The following is a 23,410-nucleotide window of genomic DNA, read 5'->3' as shown; positions in this document are numbered from 1 at the left end:
TAGACTTTCAAAATTATAGATTTTTGTGATTTCATGTTATGCAAAATATCAATTTGGAAATGTTTTACTATACTTGGAAAAATTATACAAATAAAGTTACTGTTATTAAAAAAAATCTATAATACATAATGAAATATAATACCCGTGATTTTATTATTCGAAATATTCAATATGTGTATATTATAAATAAACTCTACACTATAAGATATATAAAACATATAAAAATTGATGCCATAGTACCATTCTACAAAGAACAGCAATGAAGTGAGACCATTAAATGATTATGATTTATAATTACACTGATTAATCAAACTAAATGAATGCTAGAAAAGAAACATTAATGATATCTTCTACGTAATTTTACTAAAAAAAAAACAGTGTATTTTTAAATCAAGAAAAATAAGAATAATAAAAACAAACGTGAAGAATAACGTTATTCGCATTCACATTTTCTTTCTGGTATCCAAACGAATAGGGAATGCTAATAAAATATCAATATCGTTCCTCAACGTTGAATACGCACAGGTTAAACACACGATAATCAAATATATTCAACGAAGGTTTCGCTTCTTGTCCGAGCGATCGGTTTGATTGTTTCAAAAATGCTTTGTCCAACTTTGTTACAATTTGCCGCAATGCGTTGCGATATTATAACAGAAAGAACCGAAAGCGAAAGTCTATAGCGTCGTTTCGTATGCAAAGCGTTACATGAAATGGTCGAGATCTGATGAAAATATAGAATTTTCTGAAATGTATTACTGGTTTGATATAATTTCTATTCGATCGCTACAAACGATCAAGATCATTGAAATCGTTACAATTGCAAACAGAACCGTATCACACAGATATAACTATGCAATCTAACTCTCTGAGAGCTATGCACGCGTATATGCTACCAACGAAAACTACCCGCGTGGACTATGGACACATATATATGCGTTTATCCATTTTCTTCGCCTCACTCGCGCTCGAGATTCTTTCATTAGCGTATGAACGATATACGTGTATTTCTCAGCGAACGACAATGAACAACAGAAAAATGAAAGTTGGTTTACCTTCTGTACGTTTCGTGAAAAATACACTTGTTATACTGCGAGAGTTGTGAAGACGTATAATATTTCTTTGCACTCTGTTCCTGCTACGATGGCCTCACGAGCGCAACTAACCGAACTACGACTACGAAGGTACGAAAATTTGACTACCCCCAAGAAGTGCGCCGTAGTGGGGACAGTGGGAGGAAAATGACGAATCCCATGTACCCGGATCTTTCAATTGTTTGCCAATAATCCGTAAGAAATATGATGGGTAATTTTCGCTAAATCCTCGAGACGTTCAAAGCCTAAATGCATGTTATAAGAGTGCAATCTATAAATGCAATTTATATTACGTTTTATTAAAAATAGTAGCCCGTCTCCACTATGGAAACCCTTACTCGCGGACTCCTTCCGCGGGGGGTATTCAGCACTCAAAGGATTAATCCAATATTTAATATTTATCTGCTGCAATAATTTATATTGATGTAGGTATAGCGAAATAATTTCAACGTGCGTTAAGTAATATTAATACATATATAAAACGTTAAAACTCAGCTTTTACTTCTAAATATATCAGATAACATAATGCCAACGAGAAGAAAGTATTTCGATAATTAGTTATTCGATATAAATTTTAGAGAAAAATTTAAAGGTTACAAGATATAATTTCTATTCGATCGCTACAATCGTTCAAGATCATTGAAATCGTTACAATTGCAAATAGAACCGTATCACACAGATATAACTATGCAATCTAACTCTCTGAGAGCTATGCACGCGTATATGCTACCAACGAAAACTACCCGCGTGGACTATGGACACATATATATGCGTTTATCAATTTTCTTCGCCTCACTCGCGCTCGAGATTCTTTCATTAGCGTATGAACGATATACGTGTATTTCTCAGCGAACGACAATGAACAACAGAAAAATGAAAGTTGGTTTACCTTCTGTACGTTTCGTGAAAAATACACTTGTTATACTGCGAGAGTTGTGAAGACGTATAATATTTCTTTGCACTCTGTTCCTGCTACGATGGCCTCACGAGCGCAACTAACCGAACTACGACTACGAAGGTACGAAAATTTGACTACCCCCAAGAAGTGCGCCGTAGTGGGGACAGTGGGAGGAAAATGACGAATCCCATGTACCCGGATCTTTCACTTGTTTGCCAATAATCCGTAAGAAATATGATGGGTAATTTTCGCTAAATCCTCGAGACGTTCAAAGCCTAAATGCATGTTATAAGAGTGCAATCTATAAATGCAATTTATATTACGTTTTATTAAAAATAGTAGCCCGTCTCCACTATGGAAACCCTTACTCGCGGACTCCTTCCGCGGGGGGTATTCAGCACTCAAAGGATTAATCCAATATTTAATATTTATCTGCTGCAATAATTTATATTGATGTAGGTATAGCGAAATAATTTCAACGTGCGTTAAGTAATATTAATACATATATAAAACGTTAAAACTCAGCTTTTACTTCTAAATATATCAGATAACATAATGCCAACGAGAAGAAAGTATTTCGATAATTAGTTATTCGATATAAATTTTAGAGAAAAATTTAAAGGTTACAAGATATAATTTCTATTCGATCGCTACAATCGTTCAAGATCATTGAAATCGTTACAATTGCAAACAGAACCGTATCACACAGATATAACTATGCAATCTAACTCTCTGAGAGCTATGCACGCGTATATGCTACCAACGAAAACTACCCGCGTGGACTATGGACACATATATATGCGTTTATCAATTTTCTTCGCCTCACTCGCGCTCGAGATTCTTTCATTAGCGTATGAACGATATACGTGTATTTCTCAGCGAACGACAATGAACAACAGAAAAATGAAAGTTGGTTTACCTTCTGTACGTTTCGTGAAAAATACACTTGTTATACTGCGAGAGTTGTGAAGACGTATAATATTTCTTTGCACTCTGTTCCTGCTACGATGGCCTCACGAGCGCAACTAACCGAACTACGACTACGAAGGTACGAAAATTTGACTACCCCCAAGAAGTGCGCCGTAGTGGGGACAGTGGGAGGAAAATGACGAATCCCATGTACCCGGATCTTTCACTTGTTTGCCAATAATCCGTAAGAAATATGATGGGTAATTTTCGCTAAATCCTCGAGACGTTCAAAGCCTAAATGCATGTTATAAGAGTGCAATCTATAAATGCAATTTATATTACGTTTTATTAAAAATAGTAGCCCGTCTCCACTATGGAAACCCTTACTCGCGGACTCCTTCCGCGGGGGGTATTCAGCACTCAAAGGATTAATCCAATATTTAATATTTATCTGCTGCAATAATTTATATTGATGTAGGTATAGCGAAATAATTTCAGCGTGCGTTAAGTAATATTAATACATATATAAAACGTTAAAACTCAGCTTTTACTTCTAAATATATCAGATAACATAATGCCAACGAGAAGAAAGTATTTCGATAATTAGTTATTCGATATAAATTTTAGAGAAAAATTTAAAGGTTACAAGATATAATTTCTATTCGATCGCTACAATCGTTCAAGATCATTGAAATCGTTACAATTGCAAATAGAACCGTATCACACAGATATAACTATGCAATCTAACTCTCTGAGAGCTATGCACGCGTATATGCTACCAACGAAAACTACCCGCGTGGACTATGGACACATATATATGCGTTTATCAATTTTCTTCGCCTCACTCGCGCTCGAGATTCTTTCATTAGCGTATGAACGATATACGTGTATTTCTCAGCGAACGACAATGAACAACAGAAAAATGAAAGTTGGTTTACCTTCTGTACGTTTCGTGAAAAATACACTTGTTATACTGCGAGAGTTGTGAAGACGTATAATATTTCTTTGCACTCTGTTCCTGCTACGATGGCCTCACGAGCGCAACTAACCGAACTACGACTACGAAGGTACGAAAATTTGACTACCCCCAAGAAGTGCGCCGTAGTGGGGACAGTGGGAGGAAAATGACGAATCCCATGTACCCGGATCTTTCACTTGTTTGCCAATAATCCGTAAGAAATATGATGGGTAATTTTCGCTAAATCCTCGAGACGTTCAAAGCCTAAATGCATGTTATAAGAGTGTAATCTATAAATGCAATTTATATTACGTTTTATTAAAAATAGTAGCCCGTCTCCACTATGGAAACCCTTACTCGCGGACTCCTTCCGCGGGGGGTATTCAGCACTCAAAGGATTAATCCAATATTTAATATTTATCTGCTGCAATAATTTATATTGATGTAGGTATAGCGAAATAATTTCAACGTGCGTTAAGTAATATTAATACATATATAAAACGTTAAAACTCAGCTTTTACTTCTAAATATATCAGATAACATAATGCCAACGAGAAGAAAGTATTTCGATAATTAGTTATTCGATATAAATTTTAGAGAAAAATTTAAAGGTTACAAGATATAATTTCTATTCGATCGCTACAATCGTTCAAGATCATTGAAATCGTTACAATTGCAAACAGAACCGTATCACACAGATATAACTATGCAATCTAACTCTCTGAGAGCTATGCACGCGTATATGCTACCAACGAAAACTACCCGCGTGGACTATGGACATATATATATGCGTTTATCAATTTTCTTCGCCTCACTCGCGCTCGAGATTCTTTTATTAGCGTATGAACGATATACGTGTATTTCTCAGCGAACGACAATGAACAACAGAAAAATGAAAGTTGGTTTACCTTCTGTACGTTTCGTGAAAAATACACTTGTTATACTGCGAGAGTTGTGAAGACGTATAATATTTCTTTGCACTCTGTTCCTGCTACGATGGCCTCACGAGCGCAACTAACCGAACTACGACTACGAAGGTACGAAAATTTGACTACCCCCAAGAAGTGCGCCGTAGTGGGGACAGTGGGAGGAAAATGACGAATCCCATGTACCCGGATCTTTCACTTGTTTGCCAATAATCCGTAAGAAATATGATGGGTAATTTTCGCTAAATCCTCGAGACGTTCAAAGCCTAAATGCATGTTATAAGAGTGCAATCTATAAATGCAATTTATATTACGTTTTATTAAAAATAGTAGCCCGTCTCCACTATGGAAACCCTTACTCGCGGACTCCTTCCGCGGGGGGTATTCAGCACTCAAAGGATTAATCCAATATTTAATATTTATCTGCTGCAATAATTTATATTGATGTAGGTATAGCGAAATAATTTCAGCGTGCGTTAAGTAATATTAATACATATATAAAACGTTAAAACTCAGCTTTTACTTCTAAATATATCAGATAACATAATGCCAACGAGAAGAAAGTATTTCGATAATTAGTTATTCGATATAAATTTTAGAGAAAAATTTAAAGGTTACAAGATATAATTTCTATTCGATCGCTACAATCGTTCAAGATCATTGAAATCGTTACAATTGCAAATAGAACCGTATCACACAGATATAACTATGCAATCTAACTCTCTGAGAGCTATGCACGCGTATATGCTACCAACGAAAACTACCCGCGTGGACTATGGACACATATATATGCGTTTATCAATTTTCTTCGCCTCACTCGCGCTCGAGATTCTTTCATTAGCGTATGAACGATATACGTGTATTTCTCAGCGAACGACAATGAACAACAGAAAAATGAAAGTTGGTTTACCTTCTGTACGTTTCGTGAAAAATACACTTGTTATACTGCGAGAGTTGTGAAGACGTATAATATTTCTTTGCACTCTGTTCCTGCTACGATGGCCTCACGAGCGCAACTAACCGAACTACGACTACGAAGGTACGAAAATTTGACTACCCCCAAGAAGTGCGCCGTAGTGGGGACAGTGGGAGGAAAATGACGAATCCCATGTACCCGGATCTTTCACTTGTTTGCCAATAATCCGTAAGAAATATGATGGGTAATTTTCGCTAAATCCTCGAGACGTTCAAAGCCTAAATGCATGTTATAAGAGTGTAATCTATAAATGCAATTTATATTACGTTTTATTAAAAATAGTAGCCCGTCTCCACTATGGAAACCCTTACTCGCGGACTCCTTCCGCGGGGGGTATTCAGCACTCAAAGGATTAATCCAATATTTAATATTTATCTGCTGCAATAATTTATATTGATGTAGGTATAGCGAAATAATTTCAACGTGCGTTAAGTAATATTAATACATATATAAAACGTTAAAACTCAGCTTTTACTTCTAAATATATCAGATAACATAATGCCAACGAGAAGAAAGTATTTCGATAATTAGTTATTCGATATAAATTTTAGAGAAAAATTTAAAGGTTACAAGATATAATTTCTATTCGATCGCTACAATCGTTCAAGATCATTGAAATCGTTACAATTGCAAACAGAACCGTATCACACAGATATAACTATGCAATCTAACTCTCTGAGAGCTATGCACGCGTATATGCTACCAACGAAAACTACCCGCGTGGACTATGGACATATATATATGCGTTTATCAATTTTCTTCGCCTCACTCGCGCTCGAGATTCTTTCATTAGCGTATGAACGATATACGTGTATTTCTCAGCGAACGACAATGAACAACAGAAAAATGAAAGTTGGTTTACCTTCTGTACGTTTCGTGAAAAATACACTTGTTATACTGCGAGAGTTGTGAAGACGTATAATATTTCTTTGCACTCTGTTCCTGCTACGATGGCCTCACGAGCGCAACTAACCGAACTACGACTACGAAGGTACGAAAATTTGACTACCCCCAAGAAGTGCGCCGTAGTGGGGACAGTGGGAGGAAAATGACGAATCCCATGTACCCGGATCTTTCACTTGTTTGCCAATAATCCGTAAGAAATATGATGGGTAATTTTCGCTAAATCCTCGAGACGTTCAAAGCCTAAATGCATGTTATAAGAGTGCAATCTATAAATGCAATTTATATTACGTTTTATTAAAAATAGTAGCCCGTCTCCACTATGGAAACCCTTACTCGCGGACTCCTTCCGCGGGGGGTATTCAGCACTCAAAGGATTAATCCAATATTTAATATTTATCTGCTGCAATAATTTATATTGATGTAGGTATAGAAAAATAATTTGAACCTGTGAATAAGTAATTCTGATAGATGTATGAAGCATTTTTAATATAGCTTTTACTTCTAATTATGTCAGAAAACATAATGCTAATGGGAAAGAAGTGTTTCGATAATTAGTTTATTATTACAAATTGTAGAGAATAATTTAAAGGTTACAAAATTTTGATACAGGGACTACTAAAAAGTACCTAAAATACTTTCAATTCTTCTATGTCGCTAACAATCCAAGCACGCGGTTGATGCAATTATAAATAATAAACAAAATATGAAACAAATAGTACGTGATATATAATTAAAGCGATTCAAAAAAGCTTGTTTGGTTTCTCTTTCATTCGCACAAAGAAAATGTTTTGTGACATTGAAATGAGACAGTAATATTTAGAAAAGTTTAGAAATACTAGATAGTAAATTACCTAAAATTTAAGTGGATATTAAAAATATGTTGATTATGATATTAGATCAAACGAGAGAATTCTATACATTTTTTCTTATGTTTTATTATTATCCTGCATTAAGTACAGAATTGATATTGATGTTTACATTCGATATCTGCGATATATATTCTGTACACGATATCGCATTTTGAACAGCAATTTCAATACACGACGAAGATTATTAATTACGAGAGATTCAGAGCAAGGAACGTAATTAGTAACGATATTGGAAATAACATAAATATTTGTGTATTTCCTTAATCTATATTCGACCATTATTGTTGCTCATTATGTTAATAAAAAATTCAATCTCCTACTACAGTTGAGAGTTTCATAAATCAAAATAAAATTGAAATATTGTGTTGAATGCTAACTAATAATATAAATGAACTTCTAAACTCATTTAGAAAATTGAAGATTTTGTAATATATGGAAAAAACCAAAATATAATACATAAAAAATTGTCGTAATTAAAATTATTTGATAACTATACCTACATAGTGCAATTGTAAATATTTATCAATTAGTGTAAAGTAAGTGTAAGCGAGTGACCATACCGCGCGCCATATAGCCATATTCTTCCGCTATACAAATCACATCAAAAATCGAAAAATATCAAAATATAAAATAACACGTCGCTTCAAAATAAAGATAATAAAATAGAAAAGCATAGAAATGGTAACAGATAAATGACTAGCGAAAAGCAAACCAAAGACCGCGTCGGGCGAACCAACGGGAAACGTTCAGCGTTCCAGAAATTGCAGGGTCAACAACGAGCTGGTTAGTAATATCTATGCAGATAGCGATGCAAATAGGTTTGCGCATGATTAATACAATGTGCCACAACGTTTCCGCATTATGCGAACGGTTGGACCGCGCCCTGAGCTTGGCATAATTACTGTCGTCTCTCCTCTGCGTTTGCTTTTCTCTCTTGTCACTTTGCTCGATTCGACGTACGATTGACAAACATATAGCAGCTAACGAAAATATTTTGTCATTTACCATAGAAAAAATTTGTGTGTGTGAGAGTGTGTGTGTGTGTGAGAGAGAGAGAGAGAGAGTGTGTGTGTGTGTGAGAGAGAGTATGTGTGTGTGTGAGAGTGTGTGTGTGAGAGAGAGTGTGTGAGAGAGAGTGTGTGTGTGAGAGAGAGAGAGAGAATGTGTGCGAGAGAGAGAGTGTGTGTGAGAGAGAATGTGTACGAGAGAGAGAGAGAGAATGTGTACGAGAGAGAGAGAGAGAGAATGTGTACGAGAGAGAGAGAGAGAGAGAGAGAGAGAGAATGTGTACGAGAGAGAGACAGAGAGAGAGAGTGTGTGTGTGTGAGAGAGAGAGAGAGAATGTGTGCGAGAGAGAGAGAGTGCGAGAGAGAGTGTGTGTGTGAGAGAGAGAGTATGCGTGAGAGAGAGTGTGTGTGTTCGTGTGTGTGCGTGCGCGTGTGTGTGTTAACTCCCCAGAAAGTTCAAAGGTGATAGGGACATTCTTTGTTTCACGGACAGAACGACTTTCTTTGTGTAACGGACAGCCAACATCAGAGATAGACAAAATCAGAAGAAAATCGATAGAAGAAAATATATAATTTATAATATATATATATTATATACATTTTGAAATTTCATTGGCTCTATAACGATATATATATATATATATCGTTATAGAGCCAATGAAATTTCAAAATGTTTCGTGTAACGCACGTAATATATTCATAAAAGGTTGCTATCAGTGTTCCAATACTTTCGTATGCTGTCGTAGATACGGAAAGAGCAATAGAGTATAACGACAATAGGGAAACGAATTGAATAAAATGGAAGGAGGAAAAGCGATGAACAGAAGCGGAAACAGGAAAAAAATAGAGGACTTACTTGAGATCTGCAGTGTGTTGGTTCGGCCTGGCTGATTTGAACTAATGCAGGCGTATGAGGGTAATAGTGCAACGTGGTCACCAGAGATGCATCTGGTACAAGAGTTCCGGTCATCGAAGTTACGGTCTGCAGCGCCTTCGTTGATTCTGTCGACGCTGTGGGATTTAGAATTTCCATGTTATCTAGCAAGCCATTCGATCGATGAATCTTTGTATGTGAATGTTGTTAACTGATTACAGTACGATCTCCTTTAGATACGCGTATTTCTGCTAGTATTTTGATGAATATTTATATAAGAAATGTTGAAATTATATATGTACGATAGTTTGTACGTAGTACACGTAAACGTATTTTTGCAGTAGAGGATTTAGTTTTAATTATCATCCGAAAATGTATTTTTCGTTACTGTTTAAGCAATTGATCTATTTTAATTATCTTCATAGTAGAAAGATTTTCTGGAATTTTTTTAATAGACACGTATCTACTCGCTTGCAGCTTTAGAATTCTTTATATTCTATAACAATAACAATGAACAGAAAAGAATTACTGATGATTTTTTCCTCATTCAACGCTGTCAATAATTTAATTAGAAAATAATTAGTTCACTTTAAAAATCACATCGCTTACTGATTATGGTCGTAGGGCTGGTGCCGCAATCCGCCTCTATTTTCACGATAGGTAGAGTGCTTTGCTGTTTCCGTTTACTTTCCGTAAGGACTAGCCTTGCGCCTCCAATGTCGCTAAGAAGTTGAAGCGAAGGCGGCGGAGGAGGAAGAAGGAGAGGCGGTGGCGCGACGTTTCCGTTATTGTGATTCGAATAATTTGGCCACACTACGGCTTGTTGCATTTGTTCTGCGAACAGAAAATTTCATGTTCCTTTTTGAGAAATATTCCGTTGTACACTTTATTGTATACGATATATATTTTCTAGGATAGAATTTTTTATATTTCCCGAGTTGACGTTTAAAACGATATTCCGAAACTTCGAGATTGTTTATTGCATATAAACTTACTTTATATGTGTTTTAATATATTTAATACATCGTCGTGTAAATAGTTAGATTTATCTGCAAAATGCGTTTGTTCTTTTAATGTACTCTGTATGGTTTGGTACCGAGACTGCTCACACTAAAGCCACAATGACCATTAATCATAATGGATTTGCTTGTGACCGTATTATAGGTTTTATGTCACACCTGATGCCTGCCTACCTGTGATGTCCGTGTAATAAAGACTACACAGCAACCTTAGTAATTGCCAATGCTAAATAGACTATTTGTGTAAATCATAAAAGCAAATATTAGATAGTTTCAACAGCTAAGTAACTGTAAATGCTTAGAATAATATTAGAATGTTTCATTGGCGTTGATTGATTACTTGTTTTGAAGCAAACAATCCTCCTGACGCACGTTGAGCATCATGGGATTATTGTTTAGTTTTGTGTTTCGATATTAGAAATTTTCTTCTGAATAATTGAGAATGCAGTATTTATATTTATTAAAAAAAAAAACACAACTTAATCGTTGAATAACAATTTTTTGGAAAAGATCAATTTCTCTAGAGAAAAAGAAGCATGATACGACGTTTAATTGGTATTTTTGGTTTTATGCGTTTTCAAAATCGATTAAATTTTATAAAAAATAGAATCCTAGATGAATTTAGAAATTTTATAATTTTTCAAATGATCTCTAATCAAGTTTGTGTGTTAGAAGCCTCGTGTTAAATTATTCGAGAAACTGAACTCTTTTTAACATTCATACGTATACTCAATTATTCTTATGTCAATTGTTACATTGTATTTAATGTATATTATCCATCTAACATACCAGCAGCATGGATAAGAAGAAGGTGACCTGTAGTTGGATCCCTGACCAGCTGCAAACCACCTTGGAGACCAACACCCATTTGGGGAAAACCAACTGGTTCCATTGGCATTGCTGTAACATAATTTAGTGAATTACAAAATTAATGAATTGAAATTAAAATGTCAAGAATAATATTATGAATTTCCTAAAGATATCTTTACTCTAATGAAATTTACTTCTGTTCAATTTTTATGTAATTAATCCTAATTAGCATCGACTTTTGAATTTTAAATTTTAGAAGAAATTGCAATATAGCATCTCGCTAAAAAAAAAATTCATAATTTAATATAATTTAATACAAATGTGGAAAATTTATCAAATGCAAAGCCTTTATTACGTGAACAAAAATTCTCTTTGATTCAGTATCCAATTTAACGATATATGCGTGAATGAACCGCGGGAAATACAACAATTCCCCAATTGCAATCTTTTATAATTACTATGGTTCTGTCTCTTGCATATTCGAAAATTCCATTGAAGATCTTAATTTTCGTGCGATACAAAGGTGTATAAAACAAATTTCTACGAAAAGGAAAAATAGCGGGGAAAAAAGATTCGAACAACTCGCACTCTTCGTTCAAATGGGAAATCTCATTCGTTTTTATACCGTCTACGATAAAATCTCTACAACAGCGTTTTCATTCTCGTATTCCATATTGCCCGCAAATTTCAAATCTTTCCTCTGCGAAGGATTTCCCGATACTTCGCTGTCGGGCCAAATTAAAAACCATTTTTTACCAGACACGAAACGCGCCCGAAGGATTTTTCGCGTCTCTTCAATCGTGATCAAGAAAATCGACAGCCGGTCGAAATAAACGACGAGCAAAGAGTAGAAAATCGACAATTTGAATGCAGAACATCGTGAATGATTTAGATGGCGCGAGAATGCTCAGGCAAAGCGAATATAGACGCTCGTTATTCGGATAAATGTCACTCGGTCACCGAGGGAGGTCGGCCAGGCTTCCGAACAGGGGTGAAATTCCACCCGAAATCGCGCTCCACGCTGTTCGAAAATGTATATGTTTCAACGAAACTGCGTCGAAACTTCTATTTCGTATTTAATTCCAAGAAAAGATATTTGTTATTAATCGATTCGTTTGCGAAGTGATATATATTATTGATGATATAAAATAGAATTTAAAAAGCAATTTTGAAAAATAATTTTATAGATACGCGAACTATTCGGTAAGCATCGATGAATATTATTTTTAATGAATTTCGAATTAGAAGATTAAAAATTTATTGAGAGATCAATGTCTGAAAAAGTTAGCGTTTTTTAGAACGCGTACGACATATATCTGGTGAATAAAGAGTTCTCTAGTTATTTTAAGTTCAAAATCGTAAATGGATCTTCTAATTCTAATTAAATGTATGAATTTAAAAGATTACCTACATTAATTTAAAAATCCGATTGAATGATGAATCGAGGTACCAGCTAAATCCAATATCATGCTGCTCACTAATAAAAGCAATAAGACAGGAAAAGATATTTGAAACAATTAATACTACATATTCGGATTTGGAAACTAGGAGTTTAATTGAATTTCCAAAAGCCTCGCCATTTTATAAATCCATCGCGAACGTTCAATCAAAGAATATGACAGCGATCAGTATCTAATCCAGACACAGCGATCCTTCAAAATAAACGTAAAAACACAACAGAACACAAAGGCAAACTAAAAATGTACAAAATGTACAAAATACAATTAAGTATAAATATAAATTATTTGATCAACACCATAAATTGAAAAGCGGGGAAAAATTATGTTGCAAACACTATTTTAAATTTGCTAGAATTTATTCGTTATGATAGATGCTCATATGAAAGTAAATATGTATTAGGCTCAAAGTTCGTTTTAAAAAACAAATACCGCAAGATTTTCGAACTATTTGTCGTTCTTTTCTATAACTCTAAAGGTTGTGTCTTTAAACAAGGTCCAATGATTATGGCATTGACAAAGATAAATGTTCTGTGAGATTGCTGCGTGACAACGCTAGGCCATGCACTGTCTCTACGACAAAAGGCATTATGTCTTTAATTTCAATTATAACGTGTTTATAAATTGTTGAAATACATCTTGTAACAACTAGCTTATTCACTAGACATTACTCCTTCGGACTCTTACCCGTTCGGTTCGATAGAACACGTCATATCCAATATATCTACTTCCAATTAGCGAATGAGATAGAAAAATGACTTGACGATTGGATTTTTGCGTGACGGAATTCATCACTTGTCTGAAAGATGGTTGAAAGTAATAGAAGGCAACGACGAACATTTTGATCGAATAACTTTCTGTACATTCTGTTAGATATACCTTGAGTTTCACTGAAAAATTTGGATTATTCATTTATACATTTGATAATACTTTCTTTTTTTTTTTTAGAATTAAACATCGATCATGCACTGATATAATAAAGTGGAAAAATTGACGAATAGTCGAGTTGATTTTACTTTGATATTTTGGTTTAGTTTGATTAATTCTGATTGTTCTGGTCGTAATGTTAAAAACGCGATCCAAGAGAGTACAAAATATCTCTGAAAAAAAAACTTTCCCTTTTCGAATTTGCAATGGTCACTTTTGTATCGCTCGAATAAACGAAATTAACGGCGGTGACTTTTCGGAAAATATTCTCGATGTCAGGCGAGGTACGACGCGTTCAACGAACGCGATGTGGCGCCAATTCACGCATCGAGCACCGAAAGATTTGCACGGCTTAACTAAATGGCGGTCACCGGTTTGCAAATAAATATCCGATTACTGGAATGATTTATTCCGCCACGCAATCCGCCGGAGAATTAACCGAAAAAGAAAAACGAGCGGGTCGGTTGTAACGTTGCTAATTCGCGGAATCGGGGCAAAGCTCCGCGCCGGTACTGCACACGATAAATTCGACAAACGGCAAGCTTTTTACTTTCCCCTTTACTTCCAATTACGCACAGTTAAGTTCGAACGCGAGCATTTGTGTAGATTCTCTGTTATATGTACATGATGCTTGATTATTCGATGACTATTTTTTGTGTTTTATTTAAGATAATAGTAGAGCGGTCTCTAGCAATTGAATTTAATAAAAAAACATTAAAAGAATGTACCTAGAGCTAAACTCTGCTATTTCTAGCCTATTTTTATTAACAAATGTTTCACGGTGAAACTAATAGTGCGTAAAGTATTATTGCGGATATAGATTCGTGGAAATAAAAATTAACATTTTTAGAAACGGAATGTGCTAAATATGATAAGAAACGGAATGTGTAGGGATGACAGTTTAAGGAATCGTTTTCTGCTCTGATTTTGGTATTTGTTTACAACCGATGCATCAACAACCAAAGCGTAATTGATAAATTCATATGTTCATTAAATAGTAAATTACAAGTAAATAAGTTCGTTATACACGCTGATTATTAACGTAGGTAAATAAGTTTGTTGCACACGTTGATTATTAACGTGGCATTTATAAATACTCCGAAATCGTGTTCCGTCTGTGGTATCAGTTATTTACATAAGATTAATTTCCGTCTTAACGCATTATGAATTTTCATTCCACTTTATCAAAGTATATTCAAGTTTTAACAGTCGTGTTATGAAGCATTTGTTTATCAATATTCGTGATACAATTTCTTTCACTTGAAATGGAACTTTCATTAAACTCATACGTAGCTTGTGTAAGAATTACAACATTACAAAAAACTATTAATTAAAAATTTTAAGTATTAACCGACGAAAACGATAGAAAATAAGAAAATATGCATACCACTTTTAACTACTAGTCATTACATACTACGATGTCACATTAACAATTCAAAATATATTTCATATTAAGAACAAAAAGTGATAAAAACGACGGAAAGAAATTTAACGTAGCTGCTTAAATTTTTTCCTTGAATCGCTACGTTATAATCTGTACAGCGAGACAAGTCAGACAAGAAAAACAAACAAACGGCGCGCTAACGCGATTAGGATAAAATAGACCGCGGTATGAAGAGACATTGATTCACTTCGAAAACGAGTTTACCAGTCTCGTTGCTATAGCCTTCTACGACTCATACGACGAGTTACTATTTTTCAGAAACGTTGTTCCCAAACCCAACTTGTACAGTCAGCATAAAATTATACAATCACAATCATTTTAACACTTTGCCACAGCACGCTTAACCGTGCGTGCCACAGCGAGCTATATGCTATTTCCACCGAGTATTTTTCCAAGTATTTAGAATTAATGTTCACTATTTAAAAAACAAAGAAATCTAAAAATTAATTAAGTGGTCAATTATATTTTACGGTGATAATTTTGTTTAACGATTTTACATATTGTTTATGCAAGACATCAAATTGAAAGTATATATTAAAAGTATAAAAAATATAGGAAAAATTAAAAACATTAAAGATGTCCGAAGATAAATAACACGAGTTGAACGTGAAATTAGAAATTCATAATGCATTCTAATATTTTTTTATAATGAGGTATCGTTCGATTATAATTTTATTTAGTCATAACTGATAGTGTAACTTTCTAATTAATTTCAACATCACTAAATTGGTGTATTCCATTATATACTGTACTTTATAAAAGCAAAGAAAATGACGCATCTAATTGGGGACAATTCCAGTTAAACGATAACTAATAATAACAACAAAACAAGAAAACACGTTCCAAAGATCAAAAAGAGAGATCTCCCCGTTCGATCACGTAGCGATGTACTTTACAGAGGGGGGATCTCCCTATTCGGTTGGCTAAGTGTTAAAGGTCCTGCCGTGGAAGTGGTCAAGTATCTGAAAGTTGGTAAACATGCTGTTGATTCACCCATGCCCGTATCTTACTTTTTTCTCACTCCACGTTGATTAGAGATCTATAGATAGGGATCGATATATTTATCTCTAGATTATTTACTTCGAGAAACGTCATATACTGGCGGATAACGCAAAAAAATATATTTACCCACAAAAAGATAATTTTCCGATAAGGACAGAAAGGAAGAAAGCGTAGAGTATCCTCTTTAACCTTTCGAAAGAATCATACATTTCTATGTGTTTCACAGAAACATGCACTACCCCATCCACTAACAATTAAAAGACGATCCGAGAAACATATTTATCTTCGAACGGGAAAAATTGGTAAAAAGATAGAAGGGGATTTGGCCTCACCTGCAGCTGCAGCTGCAGCAGCCGCGGCCGCCGCGGGGTACTGCCATAAGGTTGGCGGCCATGCGGCTGTGGCGGCGGCCGTGGCGGCGGTTGCCGCGCTCGCCGCCGCACCGATGCTGCCCAACGTGGAATTTAGGCTGGAATTCAGGCTGGAATTCAGGCTCGATCCAAGAGCGGCGTTCAACGAGGGTGCCAGGGCTCCCGAGGGAATGGCAAGGTGGGCCGGTCTGTCCTCCCCTCCAGGTCCTCCGCAATGCACCAGGGTCGCGCCGCCTACCGCCATGGCCGTGCTCGAACCTAACAACAGGCCCAGTCAGATGTATTTCTCTTACAATAACGCGATTAGGTTCGTCGTATATCTATCGCTAATCTGTTATTGCACGGCTGTCGTTGTATTACATGTCATGTTCGATGCTCATCACGCGATGCATCGGTTAGACGAATCGCGAATAGAATCGAAATATATCGGATAATTGGGTTGTTCCGTGCTTCGATTTCTTTTTGAAAAGATCGAGCGATAAGAATATTAGTGCGAGTGTGTAGAGATGCGTCTAATACTGTCGACGAATTATTCAAATGAAACGCGCGAAATGTAAAAATTTGGTCGCTCGTGTTTCAATTTTCGGGGTTGGTTGAAGTTTGGGGCGAAGTTTGGAAAGATCGAGCGATAAGAATATTAATGCGAGTGGTTAGAAATCTGTCTAATGCTCGTGTCGGATTTATTCGAGTGAAATCCAAAAATTTGTTTGCTCGTGCTTTGATTTGTAGAAGCGACTGAGGTTTGGCAAGATCGAGTGATAAAGTGATTAATTGAAATGGTTGAACGTTTGTTGCGTAAAGTATTGGAGCAGATCCTAATTTTGTAGTTGATATTTAGCTGCGGCGATTCTGATTTCACTATTTAAAGTAGGACGCGTATCAGATCGGTCTGTGAATTCGTGCGTATTTCTGTGTACAATAAAACGAGAGAAAGCTAAAAAGTTGGAATTTATTTCAATTAAAAATGTATTTACTACGAAATATATTGTATGATTCATCCGCGAAAAATGATTCTTATGAGACCGATTCTTTTTAACAATCACGAGAAAATGCTCGCGAATTTACGGTTCGAACACTTTTATACAGTAATTTACTAATTAATAATATTCATGTATTAACAAATGACAAATTGTTGGTTATCACTAAGTATTTGGTACTTTTCATTGCACAAACATTTTTAACAATATTAGAATTTTACTTGCAATTTGTTCATTTATAAATTTTCCCTTGCTTGTGTCCAAACTTGTTACGAAGTAGACTTATTAGCATTGATAATTTGTAATTTGTGTCCTTGCAAAATTTCATTAATGATATTAGATTCATCATGCTAGAAATTCCTGACCTAGATAAAGTCCGATTTTAGAATAAAACCATCAAAGTTCGATCTAAAATCCGCTGGAAGAAGAAAAAGCACGCGGTAGGTATTGATAATAAAGACGAATAATGACGATTCGTAGATGACAAGAGGCACAGTATGTTTTCCTGGCTGCCAAGCCTATTTTCGTCCATATATGTTCACGTTGCCATTTTATCTGGCTCGTAACAATGGAATAGTGTTCGCCGAGGGTGCGCAACAATGGAATAGTGCGCTTGGGATACTATTTCAGCATTGTGCGACAGGGAACAAGTGACGGCTACGACGAAGATTCCTGTCTTCCTGTGTCAGATATAACAGTCGTCTTCATTCTCATCTATCTTCGTCGCGGTCTATGATTCATATCCGAACTGGGGTGAGATTACACCCGGACTATTATCTGTGATTCGTGATCGATTCGAGTGATCGTGGCGTATACCTAAATGTACTACTTCCAGATTCCGAGCTATTAATGACCTTGCCAGTTTTTTCTTCGTTGTATAAATACGTATATTTATATACGAGGTGGTTGGTAACTGGTGGTACAAGCGGAAAGGGGGTGATTCTACGCGAAAAAAGAAGTCGAAAGTATAGAATAACAATTTTTCGTTCGAGGCTTTGTTTTCGAGAAAATCGACTTTGAATTTTCGCTCGGTACGCGTGCACTTTATCGCGTCTCGATATAACGGATCTCACTGTAGATCGTTGTCTCGATTGACGTTATTTTTAAAATTTTTAAAATTTTTAAATTTTTAAAGTTTTAAATATTTAAATTTTTAAATTTTTAAATTTTTATTCTATATTTTCGACTTCCTTTTTCGCGTAGAATCACCCCCTTTCCGCTTGTACCACCAGTTACCAACCATCCTGTATATTTTATATTTATTTATATATTTATATAGGCGGATAATAGTTTACATTAAATTCATTCTGCTTGTGTTTTTAAGCTATTTCGAACATTAATTTCGCTACATTCTCCTTTTCTTGTTTCCAAGAATATCTACGTACTTTTCTTCTTACTGTATTTTATAACGTGTTGGATTGACAACACGGTGATTAGCAACGGTTTTGCTTATATCTTGATCTCGTCTCATACGTCTGTTAAATTTGATAAATCTTGGGAAATTCTCTCTACTTTGTCCCTCGTGTTCCTTGGGAATTTTGAATCTGTGTGCGTGGTTTGTCTAATTTTGTACGTTTTAGAATCATGTGTCGCCCTGTACGTGATAGGTCGCACAATTCACACGGAGAAGCTTCCCTTTGTAATAGAAATTCGTGCCTTAGTCTTGTGTATCCAATTAATAGTCTAAATAATTTAACTTAATCTCTTTTATTAGTATAGTATTAAATATTAATTATTAGTTTATTATTGGGGGGGGAGAACATTGGAAAATTGCTCTTATTTTGTGCTATCTTGCGAAGCTATTTCATTATTGTCATAATTTTCAGCCTCTCAAACGAATTTACTAGAAAAAGAAGCTAAGAAGATCCTTTCTACCTATAAAATTCCACTTGCATCCGGATCATTTCCATCCGACATTTTCCCTTCGACCAGGAATATTTCTACCGCAAAAGAACGGATAATACCTCGACGCACGCCGTCGCTATTCTACTGCAAAGTTATTCATGTCCAGAAAAATTCCGCCTGCTTCTCGTTCTGCGACGAACGACCCGTAACGCGGTTCGGTCGCGCGAAAAAGTATCGATATTCCACGCACCGATTGGACACCCTTCGACGAGGAGTTGCAACCATCGTCAGAGAAATCCACGAATAATTACAACAAAACCGATGAAGACGCGAGACAAATAAAATTTCGCGCGATACGATTGCAAATATTTTTACTTTTTTCGTTTCTTTCAAGAGACGATTCGTATTTGTCACGCGCTTGCTTTTTACGTTGAACCATTTGCTGTGACGAAATTTCTCAAAAATCAGTTTCTACAATTTCATAATCTGGAAGGAGAACACGAAACAATTTAATTACATCATCCACGAGTGCTTTTATTACGCTTGCTTGCGCCATTAACTCTGTACCTACACACACATTTTCGAAAAAATAGTAGGAGAATCGGCAATCTCGTGTCTCCGAGACTGCTGCGCCGATGACCTCCAAGTGATAACGAACATCTGTTACCAAGACACGAAACTACTCCTTATACTGTTTCCGTATCTAGAATCATCTCTTCCAGATCGTTGTAACGCGTTCAGAATGGCCGCAGATGATTTCAACGTATCGGAACTTACAAGTTCTTTTTTATACAACGAAGTAATTCTCTTTATAGGATCGATATCGTATCAGCCCCAGATAACCAGAAATTTGTTTGATAATAAACAAAGGATTAAATATTAATTATACGTTTTTGGTTTTACACAATGAATAGGAATTAATGATAGTCAGAAATTGCTATGTTATGTTATGGTTATAAGTGTAATGAAAAGAAAAAAATTTATATACATTTAAATACATATTAAAGTACATATCATTGTCAGAAGCGAATTCCTGTCGAAACCTTCAAAATAAAATAAATATTGAATATAAATAGGTATTAAATTTTAAGCACCGGCTAAAATATTCAAAATAATTCGAACAAAAGTCGAAGCTTCAAAATTCCCAGGCTTCGCTCACTTTATCGCTACGACATTCTTTGCTCGTTGACTTTAAAAAAAAGGAGTATTATTAAGAAATTAAAAATTCCTCGCTTCGTAGCTAATTATACCTGCGATTATACTCAAGAACCCAACACCCTACGCGTGTTACGAATATTAAATTTGCAAGGAAGGACCTCGTCCTATGGACGAGCGATGAATATTTCAACGAAACGTTAATTAATTTATCCCGGCTGGCAACTTTTATCGATATTCCGGTGGTTCCTTTAAGCTTCCAAAGTTTCCTTTTTACAGGTTTATCGCGGTCTTTGCGTCGTTTCGAACAAGTTACCTGAATCACCTTGTACATTGCCTGTTCCACACATATACCACCCCTTTGAATCATGCACCTGCCGTAAGAATGGAAGCTCTTGGCTTGGCCTCGCGATATCAGGAGACAAATGTTTTATGCGTGCTCGTACAGTATAGCGTCGACAATCGCTGTTTGTATCGAGAAATACGCGTTACGTGGAATTATTTTGGAAAAACTTTCAATTCCTCAAGTACAGTATCGCGTTACATATATCGTAACAGCACGTTTATCACGTATTAATTTAAAATTTTATTTTCGTACAATATCACGTACCTTAATTAGATTTCCTATGTTCAATCTTTGACCATGAATATACAAAACAGAAGTCTCTTGTAAAAAATATTAGATTGTTCAATGCATATGAAACATCGTTTCTTCGAAGTTTGAATTTAACACCAACTTTACCAGCTTTACCAGGTTTTTCAAGATTTAATTTAAAGTTGTACGTTCATTGTTATTTCTTTCTGTCATCTAACTTTATGAAAATTCTCGTATTATCTGATTAATCGATTTCTTAATTTTTGTTAATATATATAATATATGTAGACATTTAGGTGTCGATGCAAATAAGACAGAAAAACTCGAACTACAATTAATCTGCATTTTGGCAATGAAGCGCGAGATGAACATTGCAAAAGGTTCAGCGAATCTTATCCACACAATCACCAACATATTTTTTCTCGATAATTCTAGACTCTTTAAGGGTTGGACGCTTTACAGCTAAACAGGTTTACAGCCCACAGGTAAACCCTTTGCTTCTTTCATAATATCTATCCTCTTTTCTAAAACGATTACACGAATATCTACAAAGTTTCTTCAAACAAAGTGGTCAGATCACGGTATACATGAAAACTTCCTTAAGAGATTTAACAGATAAAATTTAACTTGTATGTGCACGTTAACCTGTAGCTTTTCTGAATCGTTGGTTATATTTACAAACTTTTATACTCAATACACAGCATGCTTTTATGCCACACCACAATCAAAGATCATTTCAAAGAAACCCGTCTATGTCTACCTTAAACAACAAAAAGCTTGTTAGTAAACAACACTAGCCATGCAAAAATTCAGCTATATTCTACAAGAAGATTTTCAGTAATGCCTGGAGGAATCGCGGCAATGTCCAGAAAATTTATATTATAAGTAGAAAAATGCCTTTCAGGGAAGACCATAGAGAAAGAATAGATAGAAAATTCAACCACCAAATAAAAATCCTTAGTATCTTGTACAGCGCAACTATTTGCTTGAAAAGCGAAAAGTATACGAAGTATTCGCTATGAAAGGAAAAATGCACGGCCACGAGGAAATTTTGTCCTGGGACGAGTCGATCTGGACGCGTGGAAAGATGATCGGTTTCGTACCCCTCGGACGACGGAAGAGGAATTCCCGAAGAACGTCGACAGCCCTTCACTGTCCCTCGTTAATATTCCGTCCAGATGTTTCAGCTCGCTTTAGGAATGCCGATGGCTGTAGCACCGCATCAAATGAAAACAGCCGTATATCCGATAACGCTTGTTCCTCGTGTGCGTAGGCAACCGCGTGGAAATATATCTAATATTCCACAGGTGAGGCCGTGTAACAAAGGGAAACTCTCGTTGTAGCGACGAACTTTGATAACGATGAGAATCATCTCGTGATTAACGCATATTCGTGGTTAACGGGGGTATTTGATTTCATTGCTGTTTGAAACAAAAGAAAAAAGAGGAAAACTGGAAGAAGCTTGAAATGTTTGAAATGTATTTATCGTGAAATTAACCCTTAAATGTATGATTTTTTTTTAATTGAACAAAACATTTAGAAATAGCCGACTCATATGGTGCAAGACGATAGAAAAATAATAATAAGACGATAGAAAAAACCCGTCTGATTTTTATTTGAATATAGAAACCTACAACATCTAAAGTTCTTATATCTAATTGTTATTAATCGATCTTTAAATAGCCTGGGAAAAATTTCCATTCATTGGTTACCGCATTATCAAGACGGACATACAAATACCAGGATCGGAATTTAGATTACGACAACCATCGGGCTCGCTGCGAGTGAAATTCATTCGCTCGGACATTCCCCCTAAGTCGAAACGTAAAAAATTCGAAAAGTGTATTGCCTGTGATGAACATAGCTCCTACGTTCGCTGACGAATAATTCGAATCTATCGCCTGTGTCAAAAGTACCAGTATCCGTGGAAGAAAAAAAAAGCATCCTCAGAAGGAATAGGTGACGCAATGAATGCGCTGTAAGCGCGATACACGGAACAATGTATACAACGAACACACAGTCGGACAGGCATGAAAAGTAATTAGCCTAGAATGAGTTTTTCTCGGCAGGTTTCATACACGCGAATGTAGTCGACCCTGAGCATTATTGCGTATCAAAGGCGGATAAAAGTCACGGAGGAAAACGTTCCTATAGCGATTCTTGAATTTGGTTCTACGCAAGCATTGTACAAGATATTTTTTAAGATTTCACGAGCTTCTGAAACTTATTAAAAAGAGTAGAAGATGTTTAACTAACATTGACGCTAAGATCGTCAATCGTTTCGATGAAATATATAAAAATTTGTTTTCACACTTGTAAAACTTGTCTTGCGTGTTTTTCATTTTAACCAATTTCCATACAATTTTCAAATCCAATAGATTCCAATGCAAC

General features: G+C 35.6%; 1 protein-coding gene across 1 annotated transcript in view; it reads right to left on the bottom strand.

Moving 5' to 3' along the window:
* The window catches only part of LOC117212753, a 106,680-nt gene that overhangs the window by 14,970 nt on the left and 68,300 nt on the right, over positions 1-23,410 (bottom strand). Inside the window, exons 8-11 of the mRNA XM_033457780.1 lie at positions 16,409-16,705; positions 11,226-11,336; positions 10,027-10,251; positions 9,400-9,554 (exon numbers count right to left, since the gene is read on the bottom strand). Coding sequence (XP_033313671.1) covers positions 9,400-9,554; positions 10,027-10,251; positions 11,226-11,336; positions 16,409-16,705 — 788 coding nt within the window. The remainder of the gene's footprint in view (positions 1-9,399; positions 9,555-10,026; positions 10,252-11,225; positions 11,337-16,408; positions 16,706-23,410) is intronic.

Source organism: Bombus bifarius, unplaced genomic scaffold (genome assembly GCF_011952205.1).
Source record: "Bombus bifarius isolate JDL3187 unplaced genomic scaffold, Bbif_JDL3187 scf7180000008366, whole genome shotgun sequence".
Classification (NCBI taxonomy): Eukaryota; Metazoa; Arthropoda; class Insecta; order Hymenoptera; family Apidae; genus Bombus; species Bombus bifarius.
This window is presented reverse-complemented; position numbering and strand designations above follow the sequence as displayed.